The 22023-nt window shown below is 34.5% G+C and overlaps 2 protein-coding genes across 2 annotated transcripts in view; one reads left to right on the top strand and one right to left on the bottom strand.

Annotated features, from left to right (window-relative positions):
• LOC138707996 (uncharacterized) overlaps positions 1-22023 on the bottom strand; it is a 135967-nt gene that overhangs the window by 19999 nt on the left and 93945 nt on the right. The gene's annotated exons all lie outside the window — the stretch shown is intronic.
• On the top strand, positions 2916-21162 carry LOC138709587 (uncharacterized). The gene is made up of 5 exons (XM_069840473.1): positions 2916-3044; positions 10494-10662; positions 14361-14569; positions 17418-17525; positions 20960-21162. Exons 2-5 carry the CDS (start codon positions 10519-10521, stop codon positions 21084-21086), a joined length of 588 nt encoding a protein of 195 aa, XP_069696574.1. The 5' UTR covers positions 2916-3044; positions 10494-10518; the 3' UTR covers positions 21087-21162.

Raw genomic sequence — 22023 nt, 5'->3', positions numbered from 1 at the left:
TACTAAACTGGATACATATTACGATTCATAGGATTTGAGACACGTGAGATTATAATCACATGGGTCTCGACTAAGAAATGTCACTAAGGGCCGTATTAATAACCGAGACTTTGAATGAAGACTTCCCAAAGTCGACTTTCGTAGTAAAGTTTAACTTTGTTAAAAGTCCTATTCATAGACAATACTTCTGAGACTTTGACAAGTTGAGATTTGACGATCTTGTTCTAATGTTGGCAATCACAATCACTGCCTTGAAAACGAATTAAATTAATAGATAGTTGAAATAGAGTAGGCATTGCAACAATCAAAGCCATCTTTTGAGTCACAAATCAATGAAACAATTGAATATCGGTACATGTTAAGCAATTGCTAACCGTTCTTGCAGCTTTACATAATAATATTATAATGGGCTTATTCTGAAACTAACGTAAGTACAAAAATTTACACCAATCGATAATAATTTGTTCTTCTACTTGGCCATAAAAAATCGTAACTCAGTTCGAACAGTCCTGTATATAACACAATTCATAACTACAGTAGAATGCAAATTAATCCGAACACGATATATTTTTACATTTTCTGTCATTGTTGGCCTCACAGCTACTCATACCGCTTTAATTGACATCTGTAGTACGTGTAATTCCATTGTTGAAGGTCTGTCATTATTTTTTTTATAATATGTGACATTTTGCCTGTCGTTTTGTACTTATAAGCATTTCAGTTGTGTTGAAGACTTAATACTGCAATCATGTGTACATTCTGTCGTCTTCACAAATGGCTACAACTCCACGAAAACGGTCTAAAATTATAACATTAGCCGAGCATTCTTCTATGTCACAGAGACAAATTGCTGCAGAATGTCACATCGGTTTGGCTACTGTTAATTCCATCATAAAACGATACAGGGAGACTGGATCCATCACACCCCAGAAAAAAGGAAACTGTGGCCGGAAAAGGAAGACTTCAACTGCAGATGATCTTTTAATTGTCAGGAAAAGTAAATTAAATCCTAGACTAACTGCTGTCGACTTAACCCACGAGTTAATGGCTACCACTGGGGAGAATATTCACGTCACAACAGTGCGGCGTAGGCTTTTGGAAGCAGGACGAAGGGCTCGTAAGCCTATTAAGAAGTAACTGCTAACCCATGTTATGTGCAAAAAAACGCTTAATGTGGGCAAAATTACATCAACACTGGACAGTGAATGACTGGAAGAATGTACTTTTTCCCGATGAGTCTCATTTCGAGGTCCACGGCCACCGTGTTTCTTACGTACGGAAAGGATCCTAAAAAGTAACAGCAGCTCATCCCCAACAAGCACCCAAATACCCCCTAAAGTAATGTTTTGGGGTTGTTTTACACATGAAGGGCCTGGAGCATTAATATCTATCAAGGGAATGATGAATTCTGACAAATATATTCACTTATTGGAAACCAGAATCGTACCCTAGCTGCAAAAATCATTTCCGGATGGCAGAGGTGTGTTCCAACAAGACCTGGCACCATGCCATACGTCTCGAAAAACTACAGAATTCTTCAACAAGAAGAATATTCAGGTACTCCCCTGGCCAGGCAACTCACCCGACATCAACCCCATTGAGAACGTGTGGTCAATTTGCAAAAGAAGAATGCAAAAAATGGATTGTTCTATAAAGGAGATGATGATTTCTGCCCTCATTGGTGTATGGTTTCGCGATGAAGAAATGAAGAATATTTGTGGGGAATTAGTGGAATCTATGCCAAATCGTCTCAGACCTGTTATTAGGAACAAGGGAGGCCACATAGATTACTGAGGTATGTCTTAGATTCTTTTTTTTATCCCGTTTGAATGTTTTTGCATAAGTAATTACGTTGTTCGGATTAATTTGCACGCTACTGTACAAACCATAATGATATAGTTTATCTGAAATAGTATTGCTGTTAAGAATTTTGTTGTGAATAAAACATCTGTTGTAGTTACGTTAGTTTCAGATTAAGCCCTGAAATTATTTCATTGTAAAATAGTTTTGTTGTGAGGATATGGAAGATAAGATTCCACCAATGATAGACTATGAAAGAGACATATTATTCTGCTGACAGTTGACAGAGTTATTCCCTGCATGTCTGCAGAAACGACTTAAAATTATCTGAAATCAATATGCAGATAACATTATTATAACAACCGCAAGGATTATAAATTAACTGCATTTCCAACTGTATAACTTATCCTCTATAAAATTAAATAGTAAGAATTAATATTAAGCTATTAATCCTTACCTACAGCGTAAAATCGGGATGAAATAAGTTCTATTATTTATTGGTGGAACAGATAATCCTCTTTGATTATTCATCAATGAAAGTTGAAACATGACGAGGATATTTAATACTGTCTATCAAATCCGTACCTTGATTTGAATTTATAATCTATAATAATACTCTAAGGAACATAAGTAGCTTTAATAATCTCCTAGATACCTTTAATATTCTCGGCAAATTCAACAATTTCCCAAATATCAGTCTTTTCCTTTTGTCCACGAACGAAAGTCAAAGTCAAAGTCTAGATTTTCGGCGACTTCGAAGTAAAATCACGATAGAAGTTTACTTTCCTCAAAATGTCGACTGTGAATAGGAAAATGGTGACTTTGTACTTTCCAAAGTCAACTTAGGTCCAAAGTCTCGTCTATGAATACGACCCTAAGAGCAGAAAAATTTCCAAGTGGTTTTAATCTTAGGGTCATGACTTATTAAACTTTGCGTGCATGGTGACCGAGAAAGATATGAACAACTGCTACACACTAGATTACTGCAATATTGTAACAAGTCTTTCAACAAAGAAGTCCTGAAGTTATGAACTGTGTAAGTATTTATATAGCAGTTTACTTTCTGAGGTCTGTGAACCGTAAGGTTGTTTTACACTGTCAACATTGTTGTTTAACTTCAATTACCATTTTCACGCAGAAACCTATGAAGGATTCCATGTAGAGGTACATCGAGGGTTGCCCTGAAAAATACAGATTGCGATGTTTTCTGTTGGTAATCAGTAAGAGCAGAGATTTTTCAGGAGGTAAGTACGTAGGAAAATATATTGTTACATTTGACGTGTATCATTTTATTTGGTTCGTTTAGAAAATGTCGATATCCGTTTTAAATTTTTGTTGACACGATTCATTTGTTACATTTTGTTGTGGTAGCAGTAACTTATAGCTATTTTAATTTTTTGATACATCGTTTTCCTTTCTAAGTGTACAGCAGTGTCACTTACGAGGTAAGTTCGTAAAGGTTTTCGTTTTGGCATTTTGACAGAAGTGTAAAGTTTGTGAGACAAGGACGCCGAGGGCCAAAAATATACCTTTACGAATATGTGTTATACAGACGTGGACAAATTATTATCAAAATTGAAGATTTTTATGATAATTCTGTTTACAAAACTTGACTTTTCAATTTAGACTACAGTTGACAATTTTGAATATTTCCGTCATTATAGTAGACAGAAATATGCAAAAATGTCAACTACAGTTTAAGTTGAAGAGTCAAATTTTGTAAAAATACATACTAATAAAAAACTTTAATTTTGCTAAAAATTTATATATATGCAAAAATGTCAACTGCAGTCAAAATTGAAGAGTCAAATTTTGTAAAAATACATACTATTAAAAATCTTTAATTTTGCTAAAAATTTATAAATATGCAAAAATGTCAACTGCAGTCAAAATTGAAGAGTCAAATTTTGTAAAAATACATACTAATAAAAATCTTTAATTTTGCTAAAAATTTATAAATATGCAAAAATGTCAACTGCAGTCAAAATTGAAGAGTCAAATTTTGTAAAAATACATACTAATAAAAATCTTTAATTTTGCTAAAAATTTATAAATATGCAAAAATGTCAACTGCAGTCAAAATTGAAGAGTCAAATTTTGTAAAAATACATACTAATAAAAATTTTTAATTTTGCTAAAAATTTATAAATATGCAAAAATGTCAACTGCAGTCAAAATTGAAGAGTCAAATTTTGTAAAAATACATACTAATAAAAATCTTTAATTTGCTAAAAATTTATAAATATGCAAAAATGTCAACTGCAGTCAAAATTGAAGAGTCAAATTTTGTAAAAATACATACTAATAAAAATCTTTAATTTTGCTAAAAATTTATAAATATGCAAAAATGTCAACTGCAGTCAAAATTGAAGAGTCAAATTTTGTAAAAATACATACTAATAAAAATCTTTAATTTTGCTAAAAATTTATAAATATGCAAAAATGTCAACTGCGGTCAAAATTGAAGAGTCAAATTTTGTAAAAATACATACTAATAAAAATCTTTAATTTTGCTAAAAATTTATAAATATGCAAAAATGTCAACTGCAGTCAAAATTGAAGAGTCAAATTTTGTAAAAATACATACTAATAAAAATCTTTAATTTTGCTAAAAATGTAAAAATATGCAAAAATGTCAACTGCAGTCAAAATTGAAGAGTCAAATTTTGTAAGAATACATACTAATAAAAATCTTTAATTTTGCTAAAAATTTATAAATATGCAAAAATGTCAACTGCAGTCAAAATTGAAGAGTCAAATTTTGTAAAAATACATACTAATAAAAATCTTTAATTTTGCTAAAAATTTATAAATATGCAAAAATGTCAACTGCAGTCAAAATTGAAGAGTCAAATTTTGTAAAAATACATAATAATAAAAATCTTTAATTTTGCTAAAAATTTATAAATATGCAAAAATGTCAACTGCAGTCAAAATTGAAGAGTCAAATTTTGTAAAAATATAAAATAAAAATCTTCACTTTTGCTAATAATTTGTAAATATGCAAAATGTGAACTGTAGTCCAAATTGAAGAGTTGAATTTGGTAAGAATATAAAATAAAAATCTTCAGTTTTGCTAATAATTTGTAAATATGCTAAAATATCAAATGGAGTCCAAATTGAAGAGTCAAATTTTCTAAAAATATACAATACAAATCTTCAATTTTGCTAATAATTTGGAAGTACGCAAAAATGTCAACTGTAGTCTGAATTGAAGAATCATACTTTGTAAAAATATTTAATATAAATATTCAATTTTGCTAATAATTTGTCCACGTCTGTAGAGTGCTTTTTTACGAAAGCACAAATTAATATACATTAAATAAATATTTCAAGTTGGGGAGTTTATAAGATCACAATGTCATAACCTTCTAATCTCAGAACCATTAAGAAGTATCCATGGAATGGGAGACTGTTTTATTCCTGTTAACAATTTCATGGCCACCTAAACCGACCATATAATCATCAAAGCGTTTAAGAACAGTTGAATGATCAATCTAAAATTCTCTCTCAATTAATATCACTCAATAAAAGAATTGTATTTCAATGAATACCATCCCATTGTGGAATGCTGGGAAACGAGAATCCAGATGCTTTAGCAAAGAAGGTCAGCACTGCTACTTAAAGACATGTTACTAAATCTACGTATTACTCTGTAAAAATATATATTATATCTACATACTTAGACTTCAACAAACAAAATTTGATAACACAATCTCAAGGGAAAAAATGGAACTCTCTGCATCATAATCCACAGTTAATTCCCGATTTATCACGAAAATCGTCTGTAGCTGCATTTAGATTTGCGACAGGCCATGATTGTTTGGCCAGAGACATGCATAGAATTGGAATATACACCGTGTTCCGCTTATAAGTATAACAAAAGAAATAGCTATAACTTCTGAATTAATACAAGTATATAGTTGAAACCAACTGCTACAAAGAATGAAAACTGGGAATTTTTGTTACCTTATGTTCCATAAACCTCAACATGGCTTCCATTGGTGGCACGGGAAATATCCAACCGGTATTCAACCTCGACCCAAGTGTTATGAAGCATCTGTGGTGTAACATTGTTGACAGCAGCATAAATTCTTTCTTGTAAGTCTGCCAAATCACGTACTGGCGTCCTGTAGACCTGGTCCTTAACAAACCCCCACAGGAAAAAATCAGGTGGTGTTAGATCTGGTGATCTGGCAGGCCATGTGATGTACGGTGATCCTCTTCCGATCCATCTTGCAGGGAATTGTTCGTCTAAGAATGTGCGAACCATGTTGGCAAAGTGTGGTGGAGCCCCATCTTGCTGGAAAATTGCTCCATCTGGGAGTTGTGGCACAGCATACAGTTGCAACATATCCAGGTACGTGTTTGCAGTGACTGTCTTTTCAGCAAAGAAATAGGGACCAATGATTCTGTCACGCATGATCCCACACCAAACATTCCATTTAGGGGAATCCCGTTGGTGTTCAATTACGACACTTGGATTTTCCGACCCCCAGATGCGACAATTGTGTCGGTTTACTTTTCCACTGACGTGGAAGGTTGCCTCATCTGAGAAACAGACTCGAGTTAGAAATGTGTCGTCATCGTCCACTTTATCCAACATTGTTTCTGCAAAGCGTTTTCGTTCCAGTTTATCATTCGGCGTAATCATCTGATGAAGTTGCAGCTTGTACGCTCGCAAACGCAATCTTTTATGGAGCACTGTATGCACTGTTGTTGGTGGGATGTTCAACTGCACACTAGCCTGTCGAATGGATTTCCGCGGGCTTCTCTGAAATGCCTCGCGAATGCGTTCGACATTTTCGTCAGACACTTTACGCTTGGAATGTTTACCTGCATTAGACAACAAACTTCCTGTTTCTCTGAGCTGCCTATCCCATTTCATTATTGAGACGTACGTCGGTACAGCTTCCCTCGGTCTAAGATTGTACTGACAGCGAAACAAGCGCTGTACACGAATTATGGATCTATGTTCTGCTAATGACAGCACACAAAAGGCTTTCTGCTGTGGCGTCCACATGCTGACTAACTAAAGATACGATACGAATTCTCTTATTTAATGATCTGCGCATGCGTGAGTCTTCTAAAAATAAGTAACAACAATAGATTAAAACTTCCCAATTTCCTCTTTACAATGGTACCAATCTTAACCCATTTGCATGCATTGTTATGAAATTATAACTATTTCTTTTATTATACTTATAAGCGGAACACGGTGTATATTAGTCCCCTAACTGCCCATTGTGCAACTCAAACCAAGAAATGGATTCGGAACACCTCAAAATCTGTGCTTCAGTGGCTGGCCATGATAATATCTTTGAAAAATATTGGAGTGCAAGAGGTCAAATGACTTTATTGTCAAACGCCTGGCATTAGAAAATAACAATCAACAACATGATTAATCTTGTTACCACAAGTACTACACTACCGTCGACCGGGTATACTTTACACAAGGGGGGTAACTTTACACATACAGTATCTAGAAAAAATGTGTAGCAACTCCGTGGAACAGATTCTATGTGACAACAGCACATGTGTGTAGTAGACTGCCATTATTAAAGCTGTTATACACCATTTTTCTAGAAATGTGTAAAGTTATCCCCCTTGTGTAAAGTATATCCGATCGACGGTACTTAAGAATTAAAATATATGAGCTAAAATGTAGATTTGAATGTTAAATTTGTTACTTATTTGTGTTACATGTGACATTGAAGTAATGAAATATCGAGATAATGCATTAATTTCTTACTGAATGAAGTTTGCACATCGAATATTGCATTTTCTTTGGCAATGTCTAAAGTGATTACTTATTTTTTACGCACTAGTGTTTCAAAGGCTCAATTTAGGCAGTAATAGCAGTGGGTAAAATGTAACTCCACGTACTATCCTAGAAAAACTCTTTCATAAATATATAAAGCTATTGCCGTTTCTATTCATGCATATGGGAATGAGAAATGACCCTTGAAAAAGCACGACGAAAGAAGAATTGAAGAAGGAGAAATTATATTTCTCAAAGGCGTCGCATATTAAACAGTAAATTGAATAGAAATTTCTCCTTAAATGTTTACGCATAAAAATCTTTATTACACGAAGATAAGGATGGGCAATGTAGTCTAATGATTTTTATCGCATGGAATTGAGGAAATCCACAAATTTTAGATATTGAAGGTAATGATATTGGTTACCCTTTGTATAATTGTCATTATTAACATCTAAAATATGGGTGAATGTTACTTATATCCCGCCCACTATAAGAGACATAGGCTAGTTTGTGGGCCATCCCAAACCCCGACCTACAACCCTAAGAGCGCCAATCCTTATATACCCGTCAGTCAAGGCCTTCTGACAAATAAAAGCAATTCACAATAGATATCTCAGTCATGAAAACCTCATAAAATATACTCTCAATTGAATAACCAATGTTGCTACGTACAACATAATTATATTATATTATTATATTATTACCCATTTCAGTGAGTACTGACGACCACTGCAAAATACGATAATTTGGTCCAGGGAGCATTCTCTTTTGGCACAAGGATGATTTATGTAACATGTTTCTAAATTATTAGTCTTTTAAATACCGGTACATTCTTTAATTCAGACATTGACGCAGATCATGGAAAAAGTCGAGGAACACAATTTGAAATTGTATATAGCCTTTGTGGATTATGTAAAATCTTTCGATTCGATAGAACATATTAGTGTTTTGAAAGCACTTAAGAATCAGGGTGTTCCAATCAAATATATTAGACTGCTTGGCGTGCTGTACCAAAGAAACGCAACAAAAGTGAAACTGGATACAGAAGGAGCACCATTCAACATACAGCGAGGGGTGAGACAAGGACATCCCTTGTCACCGAAGATCTTTAATTGTGTATTGGAGGAGGTCTTTCGCAAGTTACCTTGGGGTCGCAAGCACGGCATATCTATCGACGGAAGAAAACTGACCAATCTACGCTTCGCTGATGATGTGGTTCTGTTTGCCAGATCCAGGAAACGATTGGAAGAGATGCTGAACGAATTGTGCGAAGAAAGCATGGCAGTAGGGCTAAAAACCAACACCAGCAAAACCAAAGTACTGACGAATGACGCAGAAAGGCAGATGATCGTCAACAATGCGAACATCGAATTTGTCACGCAATACATTTACCTTGGCCAGACTATATCATTTCAGAACAGCATGGACAAAGAAGTTGATAGACGAATAGCATCGGCATGGAGAAAGTTTTGGAGTCTGTCCTTCATCCTAATGGACAAGAGCCAGAAATTGCAGAACAAGAGGCAGATCTTCAACAGCTGCATTGCACCTGTACTTCTATATGGGGCGCAATCCTGGTCACTCACCAAGAAACAGGCATTAAAATTAGGAAGATGCCAAAGAAGAATGGAAAGGAAAATTCTCGGAATAAGCCTGAAAGACAGAATCAGAAACGAAGAAGTACGGCGACGAAGCGGCGTAGAGGACGTGGTGACACTCGCTAAAAGGATGAAATGGCGCTGGGGAGGACACGTGATACGAATGCAACCTACCAGATGGGCACACACGGCGACACTGTGGGATCCAAGAATTGGCTGGAGAAACCGTGGACGACCGAGGACCAGATGGGGGGACGAGTTCCAGTTGCAGCTAGGAGGACTGTGGACCAGAATAGGACGCCAAAGAACACGGTGGAAAGACGCAGTCAACCAGCTTTGAGTGGGAGCAACAACCAGTGCTAGCGAAATTGTGGACAAAGAACTAGGAATAGACCATCAGGTCGGCTCTTCTGATGGTCAAGACTTGAGCCACCCCTGCCCAAGCAGGAGGCCTTGCCCCACTGGGGATTTACGGCTTTATTATTATTATTATTATTATTATTATTATTATTATTATTATTATTATTACATTCTTTATTAAATCAATGAAAAACAAATGTGAATATAGGGATGTGGAGTGAGTACGAAATTATTATTATTTTTGGCGCATCATTTTTACGTAAATAACGACAAATAAAAACTAAGATGCCACATATTTTCAGAAATACAGGAAAACAAGCATGAATAATATTCACCATTCTTAATGATCTTGGGATAGAAAAAAACGTATGGAATAGAAATTACATACAAATGTGCGTGTAATAAACAATAAGCAAACCATCTTCGATTAATCATTTCAAAACAACGTGAATATAGCATGCATTGTGTAGGAAAATAATTTCTTATATGTTGCTCCCAATGTGCATCATTGTTAACTTATGAAAACAAATGAAAATTAACATGGCATATAAACACTATTTGAAGAAAGATAGGAGATATTAAGTAATATTCAGCGTTCTTAATGATCTTTGGATGGAAAATAAGAATGAAATATTTATGAAATAGAAATTACATACAGGTGAGTATATAAAAATAACAGTAAGTAGAATCATATCTGATTAATAAGCTTAAATTACTCCAGGTTTAGGGTAAGAGTGGTCTATATCTAACGATGTCTCCCAACAAATTACTTAATTCATAAAAACAAAAAAATCATGTTAGAAGATTGAAATTTTGTATTTTCTCTAAAACTTTCCAAATATCTGTAGGCAGTCTTTTACATTAGATTGCCGAAAATTGGTTTACAGCGCAACATTGGCAGTGATAAAAGTGTGAAATATTCGTTCAGTGGGCGGTGGATACTCTACATTGACCTTATATTTTTTCCACAGGTTTTGTAAGGAGTAATGCTTCAACATGATGCGACAACTCATCTCTCTATTGCTGCTAATCGAAGCGACAAGCTTTTGCTGCTGTGAAGTTAAGAGCACCAAGAAGAAAAATAATGTGCTCTCAAGAAAGAGAAGACATCTAACGTTCCCTGAAGGAAGCTCATTTGTGGTAACCTAATTATACTAATCTCTATATTAAAGAGTGGGTAATTTAACTCCTTTTTGATCGTTTTTCAACGACGAAAGGTTCCGAGCGCCTCGGATTACGGTGACGAAATTGTATGAACTTTAAAGGAGCACCATGTGCAGCAAAATTGATATATTAAAATAAGGTTCAGAGAACTGAAAACGCCGTATGAATGAAAGAAGATTACCAACTAAACATAGATGCAAGTTATAGACAACTCATTGCATAATCTATCACACTAACCAGAGAATTAGACTATTAATGTACTCAATAGTTTAGAAGACTCAATTTTCCAATAAAATCAGACCGCAAGGGTTTCTTGATTTTTAAAATCTATGCGTATAACAATAATATTGGTATGCAGCCATTTTGCAATAGTTTATATATTTCTGTTCCCCATTGTGGATAGTAAACAAAATCCATATTGAGTTTCGTTTCATCACGTCCAATTTTTTAGTAATATAAGGTTTGGGAATTCTAGAAAACTGTATTGGAATCTCTCTCTCTTATATATATATATATATATATATATATATATATATTGTGAATTTTATTAGTAACAACAATGTAATTTATTCGTCACAACAATAATTCCTTTCTACAATTTGCCTTAAACGCTCTCGTCAACAATTGGATTTTTCACTCAACACAGTATTCGTTATAGCACTCCACTGACGGCAATGACAATTTACTTGGACTATTACGAACAACAATGAACTGTTAATCTTATCTAATATTTACAAAGCACTATTTACAAATCTGAACTATCAGTTCTCGGTTCACAGTTCTTCTAGCTCAGTTACTCGAGTTCACAGTATCTCGAATCACAGACCTTCAGAGACAGTTCACTGTACTCGAACTCAGGTCCCTCCAACTGCGGTCCACTGCACTCGAACTCAGGCCTTCGGATGCTGATACAGTTGCGGACGCACACTCGAGCCGAACTCCGGTACACAAGACTGGCTTGCTTGCTCTGGCTTTCTCACTGACTGGCTGACTAATCAACTGAAAAACTCTCGAGTTCGCTGGCGCTTCTTCTTTTATAGCAAAATCATAGTTGCGAGAAATTTCTACAGGTGTGTAGAGAATTATCTGGATATCTCCACTTCGACGCACTTCTGGAATAGTCGGGAAGGTCCGTTCCCCATTCACTGCGTTAAGTAGCAGCTGCGCGCGCAGCCTCCCCTCGCGTGTAGGCCCCTTTCCCCGTGAAGCCCGCGCGATATGCTCTCTCGCGGGACGCTGGTCGTGAGTTCGAATCTCACGTCGCTGTCACAATATATATATATATATATACATATATAATTACATAATTAAATTATTACACGTTACAGCCGGTAATGTAGACATAATTGTATTATACAAATGTTACAAAACCATATAAAATAAATAACTGTAGAGAAAGCATCTCTCAGTTTTTTCATATATAATATTGCTAGGAAACGTGAAAAAAAATTTCATTTCTGCATTTCATTTGCATAGGTTTCCTTGAAGACGGTATGTATACGACCTTTAAATTTGTGTTTCTTTTGTGAAAAGAAAGTTCTTTAAGAAGTCCAACAAAGTTTCTTCCTACTGAAGTTTACTATCGAGAAATAGAAATCCAAAAGATTGTAATAAATACGGAAATAAAGCGCAGAAATTTATTGATAACCTGTATAAAGAATTTATACTATCATCTCTCTGTTTTTCCATTGGTTACAAGTAATTTATTTTGTACAGCGTGCCAATTAGATTTTCGCATTAAAATATTTTATAAAGCATAATTTCGTTCGATGTTTTAGAAATTTTCGTTCAAATTTTGACATTAATCGATATTTGTAAATTAAAAAAAAAACCTAACGCGATAGAAAGTATTTGAATAAACATTTGGATTCACAGGACTTCAATTGATTAAAGTCAGTCGTGTAAATTTACTTATCGTGTTAAAATATATGTTTCTGAATTACTAACGTAGCCAATTTTGACATTTTCGTCCTTTACATGCCAATATTTTCAGGAAAACTTGACTAGATACAGGAAATCTAAATAAAGATTCGGATTCAGCACACTACAATTAGCTAAAGATAGTCACTTTTGCAAATAAAGCAGAAAAAAAACCTTCAAAATGCATAGCAATATAATTTATTACAAAGGTAATTAATGTGTTGGTTCTATTTTGAATGATTGTCGAAAATTATGCCGAAATATTTAACTTCAGAGGAATCCTTAATAATCGGACATTTACAATGTATAATGCAATAATCAGACATATTGTCTTCCAAATTCCCCTACTTACTTCTGTAGTCTCGTACTTGTTTTAGGCGGCTTTATTTCAACTAGCTAATCCCTTATTCATCTGTCGTAAAAAATCTTGGCTTCTTTTTCGATAACAATCTAAAATGGAATTTTCAAGTTAAAGGAACGATAAAAAATTCTGTTCTTCCATTCACTGTTTGAGTCGCTTAAGAAACGTCTTGCCCCAGCAACTAAACCTTACCCTAGTACAAACCCTAGTAATGCCGCATTTCGATTATTGTGACGTTTTGTTAAGTGACCTAAGTTCTGAAATGTCAGTCAAGTTACAGCGAGCTCAGAATATGTGCGTCAGATACGTATGCAACATCCGACGATATGATCACATATCACCGTCCTTCGCAAGTCTTTCGTGGTTCCGACTTAAAGAACGTAGAACTTTACACTCCTTGTCATTGCTCTTTCGAATTCTGCACACTTCAACACCAAATTACCTTTCGTTTCGTTTCTCTTATCTATACTTTAACCACGACGTAAATACCAGATCACTTATCTGTGGCGCGATAAGTATACCTCTTCATAGAACATCTCGTTATTCATCATCTTTTACAGTATCCACCTCGCGACAATGGAATTCCCTGTCATAAAATATTAGGGGCTGCAAGACAATAAACACTTTTAAAAACAGTTTAAAAGATAACCTTCTTAGCATTTCACTCCAGTCATACTGACTTAAACTATCACTGTCTACATTGTTACTCCTTCCTTTAGACATGCATCCTAATAGTGATGTATTTTCAAAATTGTCTCATAATAATCTCTTTCTATTATCTAACATTATTTGAAATATATTAACATTCTATGTATTTTAGCTTAATTCTGCTACATAGTTTGTATTTCAGTGTTTAATTAATAGTTCATAGTATTTTGTTGCTTAATTCGTAAATAACTCTTGTATACTTGTACCTATTATCTAAATCAAATTGTTGAATTATTTGTAAATTGATACATATGTATGTATGTATACTTTTTGCTGGTTGAGTGGAAGAGAAGGCCTTACGGCCTTAACTCTGCCAGCTAAAATAAATCATTATTATTATTATTATTATTATTATTATTATTATCATCATCATAAACATTGCTAAACTGAAGCATACTCTACTTGTTTAGGAGTAAGGAATCTGTTTTAGAGTGACCCTGTGGTACGTGTTACTTGTCTTTGTTTGCAGGGTGTCTACTGAAGGATATGTGACGTGCAGCATATCCCGTGCACAGTTATAGTCATTCCAATGTTGCAGGACTCAGAAAACTGCCCTTACTCATAATCATAGCGTGAGCGAAGTAAAACAGAAGGCTTGGATAGATTAAGTAGGCGCCAGTGGATACAATTATCGCTCCAGAAAGCATCCGATAGCTTTAAAATATTTTCACTGCATTTCTAACAGGTGAACTTATCATTCGCCAACTCATTAATATGGAATTTAACACCGGCCCCCACGTGGAATTCCATTTGCGAGGCGGATCTGGGATTCAAGCTGCCCAACAACACTCGTCCTTATTACGGGAGGAGGCACGAGAGGCAGAGGAGGAGCATCCAGCTGCACAGGAGCGAGAGGTTGGAGTTGTTCAGGAACGTCGAGACTTTGCTGGAATTGTGAGTAACACCGGCTCCATCGGACTTGTTGCACAGCTTTAGGACACTTCTTACTCTTGTTCCTCTCCAGTTCAAGCATTACGCCAATTTCCTGAATATAAGTATTCCTCTAGTTGATATCCTTGCTTGAATATGTCTCCATCCAAAAGAAAACTTTGAAAATCGTTGGTCATGAATTCCTTGGAAGGCTTCCAGGACGTTTAGTCCAAATTGTTTCGTACACAGACAGTTTGTACTGTTAATCTTTCGTCCAAAGACGTTTGGTCCATAGTTTTATGTCCAGCTTTTATTTAATCCAAATTGACTTTGGTCCAACTTATAGCATGTCCACGTTTAGTTTGTCCATACTTTTATGTCAACTGATTATTTGTCCAAATTAACATAAATCCAGTTTTGAATGTAGTCACTTTGTTGATTGGATTAGATTACATTAAAATGAAGTAAGAGTCAAGTTTGTTTCATCTTTACAAAAAAATAAAGTCTTTGGTGCAACTTGTAGTATGTCCACACGTTTAGTTTGTCCATAATTTTATGTCCACTGATTGTTTTTAAAAATTAAGATAAATCCAAGTTTGAATGCAGTCACTTTGTTGATTGGATTAGATTACATTAAAATGAAGTAGGAGTCAAGTTTGTTGTATCTTTACAATAAAGTCTTTGGTCCAACTTGTAGTTTGTCCACGTTCAGTTTGTCAATAGTTTTATGTCCACTGATTATTTGTCCAAATTAACATAAATCCAGTTTTGAATGCAGTCACTTCATTGATTGGATTAGATTTCATTAAAATGAAGTAAGAATCAGGTTTGGTAACTTATATCTTTACAATAAAGTCTTTGGTCCAACTTGTAGTATGTCCCCGTTCAGTTTGTCAATACTTTTATGTCCACTGACTATTTGTCCAAATTAACATAAATCCTGTTTTGAATGCAGTCACTTTATTGATTGGATTAGATTTCATTAAAATGAAGTAGGGATCAGGTTTGTTATATCTTTACAATAAAGTCTTTGGTCCAACATGTAGTATGACCAGTTCAGTTTGTCCATACTTTTATGTCCACTGATTATTTGCCCAAATTAACATAAATCCAGTTTTGAATGCAATCAATTTGTTGATTAGATTGAATTACATAAAAATGAAGTGAGAATCAGGTTTGGTAACTTCTATCTTTACAATAAAGTCTTTGGTCCAACTTGTATGTCCATGTTTAGTTTGTCCATACTTTTCAAAATTAATATAAGTCCGGTTTTGAATGCAGTCACTTTATTGATTGGATTAGATTTCATTAAAATGAAGTTGAGGTCAGGTTTCTTATATCTTTACAATAAAGTCTTTGGTCCAACATGTAGTGTGTCCGCGTTCAGTTTGTCCATATTTTATGTCCATTAATTATTTATCCAAATTCACATAAATCCAGGTTTGAATGAAGTCACTTTGTTGATTGGAGTAGATGTCATGAAAATGTAGCAGGGATCAGGATTGTTATATCTTTACAATAAAATCTTTGTTCCAACATGTAGTATATCCCCGTTCAGTTTGTCCATACTTTTATGTCCACTGATTAGTTGTCCAAATTAACATAAATCCAGTTTTGAATGCAGTCACTTTATTGATTGGATTAGATTTCGTTAAAATTAAGTAGGGATCAGGCTTTTTATATCCTTACAATAAAGCCTTTGGTCCAACATGTAGTGTGTCCACGTTCAGTTTGTCCATACTTTTATGTCCACTGATTATTTGTCCAAATTAACATAAATCCAGTTTTGAATGCAGTCACTTTATTGATTGGATTAGATTTCATTAAAATGAAATAGGGCTCAGATCTGTTATATCTTTACAATAAAGTCTAGTGGCTTATTGGATTTCTTCTAACTTAATCGTTCCTATGCAAAAAGTTCAGTTCCATTAACAATGTACTGCAGCATTCGTACAAGCTTCTTTGTTTTAAGATTGTCCTTTGAATTGATTAGCCTAATTTAATTGCATTCTTTATCATTTAAGTTATATTTTACTATTATTTCACAACCTTTTTTTCTTTTTTACCTTAGTCTAACCTCTCCTTTTTAGGTTCATTTATACGACCCACACCACACGGGCCTACAGTATTTCACTACTATTTTGTACAAATTTGGATGTTTACGTGTCTTTCCAACAGTCTGTGTTTTGCATTTGGATAATAATAATAATAATAATAATAATAATAATAATAATAATAATAATAATAATAATCGTCATAGTTTCAAATATCACGGCTCACTGATGGTCATGATGAATTTGAAGGACGTTCTTCTTTTCACACAAGGAGTTTCTCAGGATCAAATGTAATGTAAATATTAGTTCATTTTACTTTAGATAGGAAGCTCCATTTGATGGGTTATCCCATATAAATTAGTTTCATTTCTACACCATAATATGATTTATTGTATTTCATCAGTCAATATATTAAACGGTAAATTTTTCAATAATGTAATTGTTATTTTAGGTTTCGAAATATATTGTACCCCCTAAGAAATTATTCAATAACGCTGTAAAATATAAGCAATTGATAGTAAAATATAAATAACGAATCTATAATAGCTGATATGAAATATATGAGCTGCTTTTCGGTCTATATTTATGTGGAAAGGGAGGAAAGCTCGCTGCTGAAGAGCCGCTGCACACAAATATAGTGATAGGATTTAATGTAAAATAGTCAATTTGCAAGAAGGCATTTATACATTTACCAGGATTGATTTATATTAAATTATATCCTCTTCATAGTCTGATACTTTTGGAGAAATATATGAAAGAAAGTAACGGATCATTGCATGATTACGTATAAAGGTTTCTGTTATATTATTTACTTTCAGATACGGTGTCGACGGCCATTCTTGCATACTAAAAGCGCTTTGTGAAGCAAAACAAATACTTAAACCGGGACGATCCCTTGTGGAAGACATATTAGACGTCACATTTACGTAAGTATATTACATTAAGAACTAATAATCATTCCTACTTAATTCTCAGATTGAGGATTATAATATAATAGTTATTTATGGTACTTGTGAGGTAAGTGCATCTTTATTGCACGAGTGGAAAGATTTAAGCACGAGGCGTCAGCCGAGTGCTTAAATTACACGAGTGCAATAAAGATCACGCTCACAAGTACCATACGTAATTTTATCCATGACCATAACGAAAAATTATGTTTTATAAAAGAAAATATGTTGAAAATAAGTCCTCATGTAATCACATACCATGGCATGGATTTTAGAATCAATACGTATACTAGGTAGGTCATGATGTAGGAGGCCATGATTGGTAAAGAATGATATCTAGGCGTTGGATAAATAACAAATTATAATTAATTATATAATTTTAATATATATTTTTTCACTTTAAACGTGTATTTTCGTCTTTTTTAAATTTCAGGGATTATTTAGAAGTGTTCACGGGACTATTGCGATTAAAATAATTTCACATTTTACTTCTGTAAACTTAAGATGAATATTAAAACTTAATCATCGTGTCTGTTTAGCTCAGTTGGCTAACGCGTGTTGTTTTAAAATCCTATAAACCCAACTTCGCAGGTTCAAGTCTCCTCGCATCCCAAAAGGTAAATTATTACAAAATTTTAAAAAGATGCATATTAGATATGGATGTAATGTACAAATTACGACGTAGCAGGTAGAGAAAAGAGAAGGAGATTGAGTGTATGTGACATCTAGTAACTAATATATTAACTTCTTGAGTAATAGTTCAATGGAAAAGTATACGTGTGTACCCGGGTACTAGGAAAATACTGATGAGCTGTGAGATAAAGTTCAAACTGTGGGGTAAAGTCTTTATCTCACTAGTGAAATAAAGTAATGTTGAATAAAAGCCTACTTTACAAACGCAAAAGTATTTAGTAAAGGCATGTTTTTCGTTATGGTCATGGATAAAATTCTTGATAACTTTAATTTAACATACGAAATGATCACCGTCCATGTTTACATCTCGTAAGTTCTGTATTGATCACGTAAGAACGCCACATCTTCTGTCGCACGAACTTCTTGATCTCACAATATTCTAAACTTTTTGTGAGGTGTGCACATGAAAGAAAGTTAGAAACAAAAATTGATAGATTGGAACAAATATACAGTGAAACCTCTCCTTACGGACACCCCCATGATACGGACACTTCTCATATACGGACAGATTTTTATGTCCCAACTGAAATGATATAGAAATAATGATAAATTTAACTCTCGTTTACGGTCACTCTCAGACACGGACAGCTGTTTCACAGTCCTAAAGCTTGCTTTACCTCCTGACTGCGGACAGAACTTGGGTTTCAAGACCTAATGTGTTACAAAAATGGAAAATTTAGTTTTGAGAACTGTACAGAAATTCCTTAACATGAAACATAACATAAGGGTCTCGTAGGCTACCACTATCCCAGCCAGCTACCCCTTGTTAGCTGGAAGCGGGAGGATAAACAAAATCATAACATTTTTTACTCTGTCTGATGAGTCCAAAGTTTCCGTGATCGTGAAATTGTATTTGACACATGATAGGGTTAGTAGGATTATTCTCTTCACTTCAATCAGTTGTTCTGTTTCGAGAGACATGGCACCTGAACGTAAAGGTTAAGTTGAAAACTCTAAATTACAGTACTGCATAACTGTAGACCTAGAATAAAATTGCATGGCACAGTACTGTATTTTTATTTCTCGGTCTTATCTACTGTAGTTAAAAGTTGCAAAGAAGTTACTGTATTTTGAATTAAACTACAGTAATACATTTCATTTAAAGCGTGAAGGGATACATAATGCATATTATAAATTTACTGTTAGATTGGGCAGCCTCCCTCCCAATAAAGGACACCTCCCAGATGCGGACAGATTGTTACGTCCCTTCGATGTCCGTAAATGAGAGGTTAACTGTATTACGAACAATGAAGATCGAATTCAAAGGTGAGGCAAAGAGGAAGGAAGAAAGATGTGTAAGAAAAGAAATGATAATATAAGTGAGAGCTGAAGAAAGAGAATAAAATAAATAGAAAAATAAAGATAAGGTAAGAAAATTATAGAATAAAAATTATACGGAGGAAAGGAATTGAGAAGTAGAGAAATCTACGTTAGAAAGAATGAGTCATGAGGAAAGGTACGTTGTTTGAAGGGTGATAATATTGGTGATTCTGAACAAAAAAGTTCATATGAACATATGTTTTCGGAGAAAACTAATGGAAACTATGAGGAACATGAAAAGTGCAGGTGATAGTAAATTAAAACATTGTTACATTATGTTCTCTTTAATTGTGTACTTTATGCTCGACCATGCCGAAATGTAGTAATTATACATCTGGTAGCAGCCCTTTAATGGACCTCATTAAAGTACACATATTCATTAAAGTTCAGGTGTTCCACCAATCAGAAAATACCGTTGTAGCAATATGAAAGCGCAAGTATCGATTATTCTCGGATATGCAATCGAAAGAAAACTAGTTCTTTTACTATAATAATTAGCGTTAATTGTGAATAATATTCAAATAAATTCAATTTGTCATCTCGTTTTTCAATGTCCAATTCAATTTCAAGATTATATCAAGATTAATGTTTATTTTACTCTCTAGATTATATCAAGGTCAATGTCGACATTTGTTTCTCGGAAAAAATCAATACTTTCGCGTCTGCGCACATCTCACAATTTATGAGGTATTGCACAAGGTCAGTTCCGCTTCTTAGCCAGATAAGAATAACATGAATACTTATGAATAATTTGAAGTTAGAAATATGGTCGAGCATAAAAAGTCGTATGAAACTTGCCTATAATGGTAATTAAGACACTCGTATGAAAATTATGAAACTAGCTTGTGCTCGTTTCATAAACTTACTCGCGTCTTAATTACTACCATTATAGGCTCGTTGCATAATGCACTATTTATTTACAGAACATGTCAACTTCAATGCACTTTGCAGCTCTTGTATACAGCTGCAGTGTTGCTGATCTGAGCTGATTCGGACATTCCTTTACTAGAGCACAAGCATGTAAAATGCAAGCGAGAAGTTTCCACTTTGGCTTGTAGATTTCGCTCTTAAGCCAACTCCACGCACAGTAAACCATTGTATTAATGTCGGGTGAGTCGGCGGCCAAGAAATGTCTTCATCGCGACCAATCCAACGCCCAGGATACGTTTCATTGATCCTACTGCAACCTAATGTCGTTTTGGTTGCGTCCGCATATGACTGCTGATGAAGGACATGAGACTGACGTCCGTGATTTTCAAACAGCTGTATGTCAGATTATGTTAAGAATAGGGCATATGTTCATATAAACTTTTTTGTTCAGAATCACCAATATTATCACCCCTCACACCATATACCTTTCCTGCTGACTCACCCTGTATGTTGACTTTACACTTTTTCAGAATCCCTAGAGGAATGGGAGACGAGTTTGAAGCAGAAGGGTACGACCAAGCCTCGAACCACGCATTCTGCACATCTCTTCACAACCGCTGTCCGTTTTCATTACTGCAGTATTTACTACATAGCTAGAAGCAACTTCATGTCATAAACAAAACTACATGTGCTCTTGTAATGAAGTTATATATTTTTTTAATAAACGAAATAAATATGACGCATATTTAACCCTTCCCTTCCCTTCCCATCCCTTCCCTTCCCTTCCCTTCCCTTCCCTTCCCTTCCCTTCCCTTCCCTTCCCTTCCCTTCCCTTCCCTTCCCTTCCCTTCCCTTTATTTAAAATTTCATATTCGGATAGGAAAGATTTATGTTAAATTCAGTCAAGACTCACCCAGCTAGAGATAAGTAAATTTCTTTATCCCTTTCCTTCGAGTTATGCTGAAACTCACTTCCATTAATTTGTATAGTCAATATTATATTCGAATATTAAATTATGTATTGTATTCTAATGGATATCATCCCATTTTGGAACAGTGGGAAACGAGAATGCGGATGCTTTAGCAAAGGAGGGCAGCACTGCTACTTACAGACCTGTTACTAAATCTACGTATTACTCTGTGAAAAGATTTATTAAATCTACATACTTAGACTTCAACAAACAAAATTTGATAACACAAGCTCAAGGAAAAAAATAGAACTCTCTGCATCATAATCCACAGTTAATTCCTGATTTATCACGAAAATCGTCTGTAGCTGCATTTAGATTGGCAACAGGCCATGATTGTTTGGCCAAACACCTGCATAGAATTGGAATATATCAGTTCCCTAACTGCCCATTGTGCAACTCAAACCAAGAAATGGATTCGGAACACCTCAAAATCTATGCTTCAGTGGCTGGCCATGATAATATCTTCAAAATATTGGAGTGCAAGAGGTCAAATGACTTTATTGTCAAAAGCCTGGCATTAGAAAACAACAACAACAACATATCAAATTATGCAAACACAATAATGACTAAAAAAATTATAAGAAATGACTCTTAGCACAACCCGAAGGCAAAAGATGAAGGGAA

This window comes from Periplaneta americana, chromosome 1 (assembly GCF_040183065.1).
Source record: "Periplaneta americana isolate PAMFEO1 chromosome 1, P.americana_PAMFEO1_priV1, whole genome shotgun sequence".
Classification (NCBI taxonomy): domain Eukaryota; kingdom Metazoa; phylum Arthropoda; class Insecta; order Blattodea; family Blattidae; genus Periplaneta; species Periplaneta americana.
The sequence above is the reverse complement of the archived record's forward strand: the minus strand, read 5'-3'. Positions and strand labels throughout refer to the sequence as shown.

Coding starts and splice junctions, on each gene's coding strand:
- LOC138709587 (XM_069840473.1), top strand. CDS start 10,519: ATGATGCGACAACTCATCTCTCTATTGCTGCTAATCGAAGCGACAAGC. Junction 10,663..14,360: donor CTGAAGGAAGCTCATTTGTG/GTAACCTAATTA, acceptor CATTTCTAACAG/GTGAACTTATCATTCGCCAA. Junction 17,526..20,959: donor ATATTAGACGTCACATTTAC/GTAAGTATATTA, acceptor ACACTTTTTCAG/AATCCCTAGAGGAATGGGAG.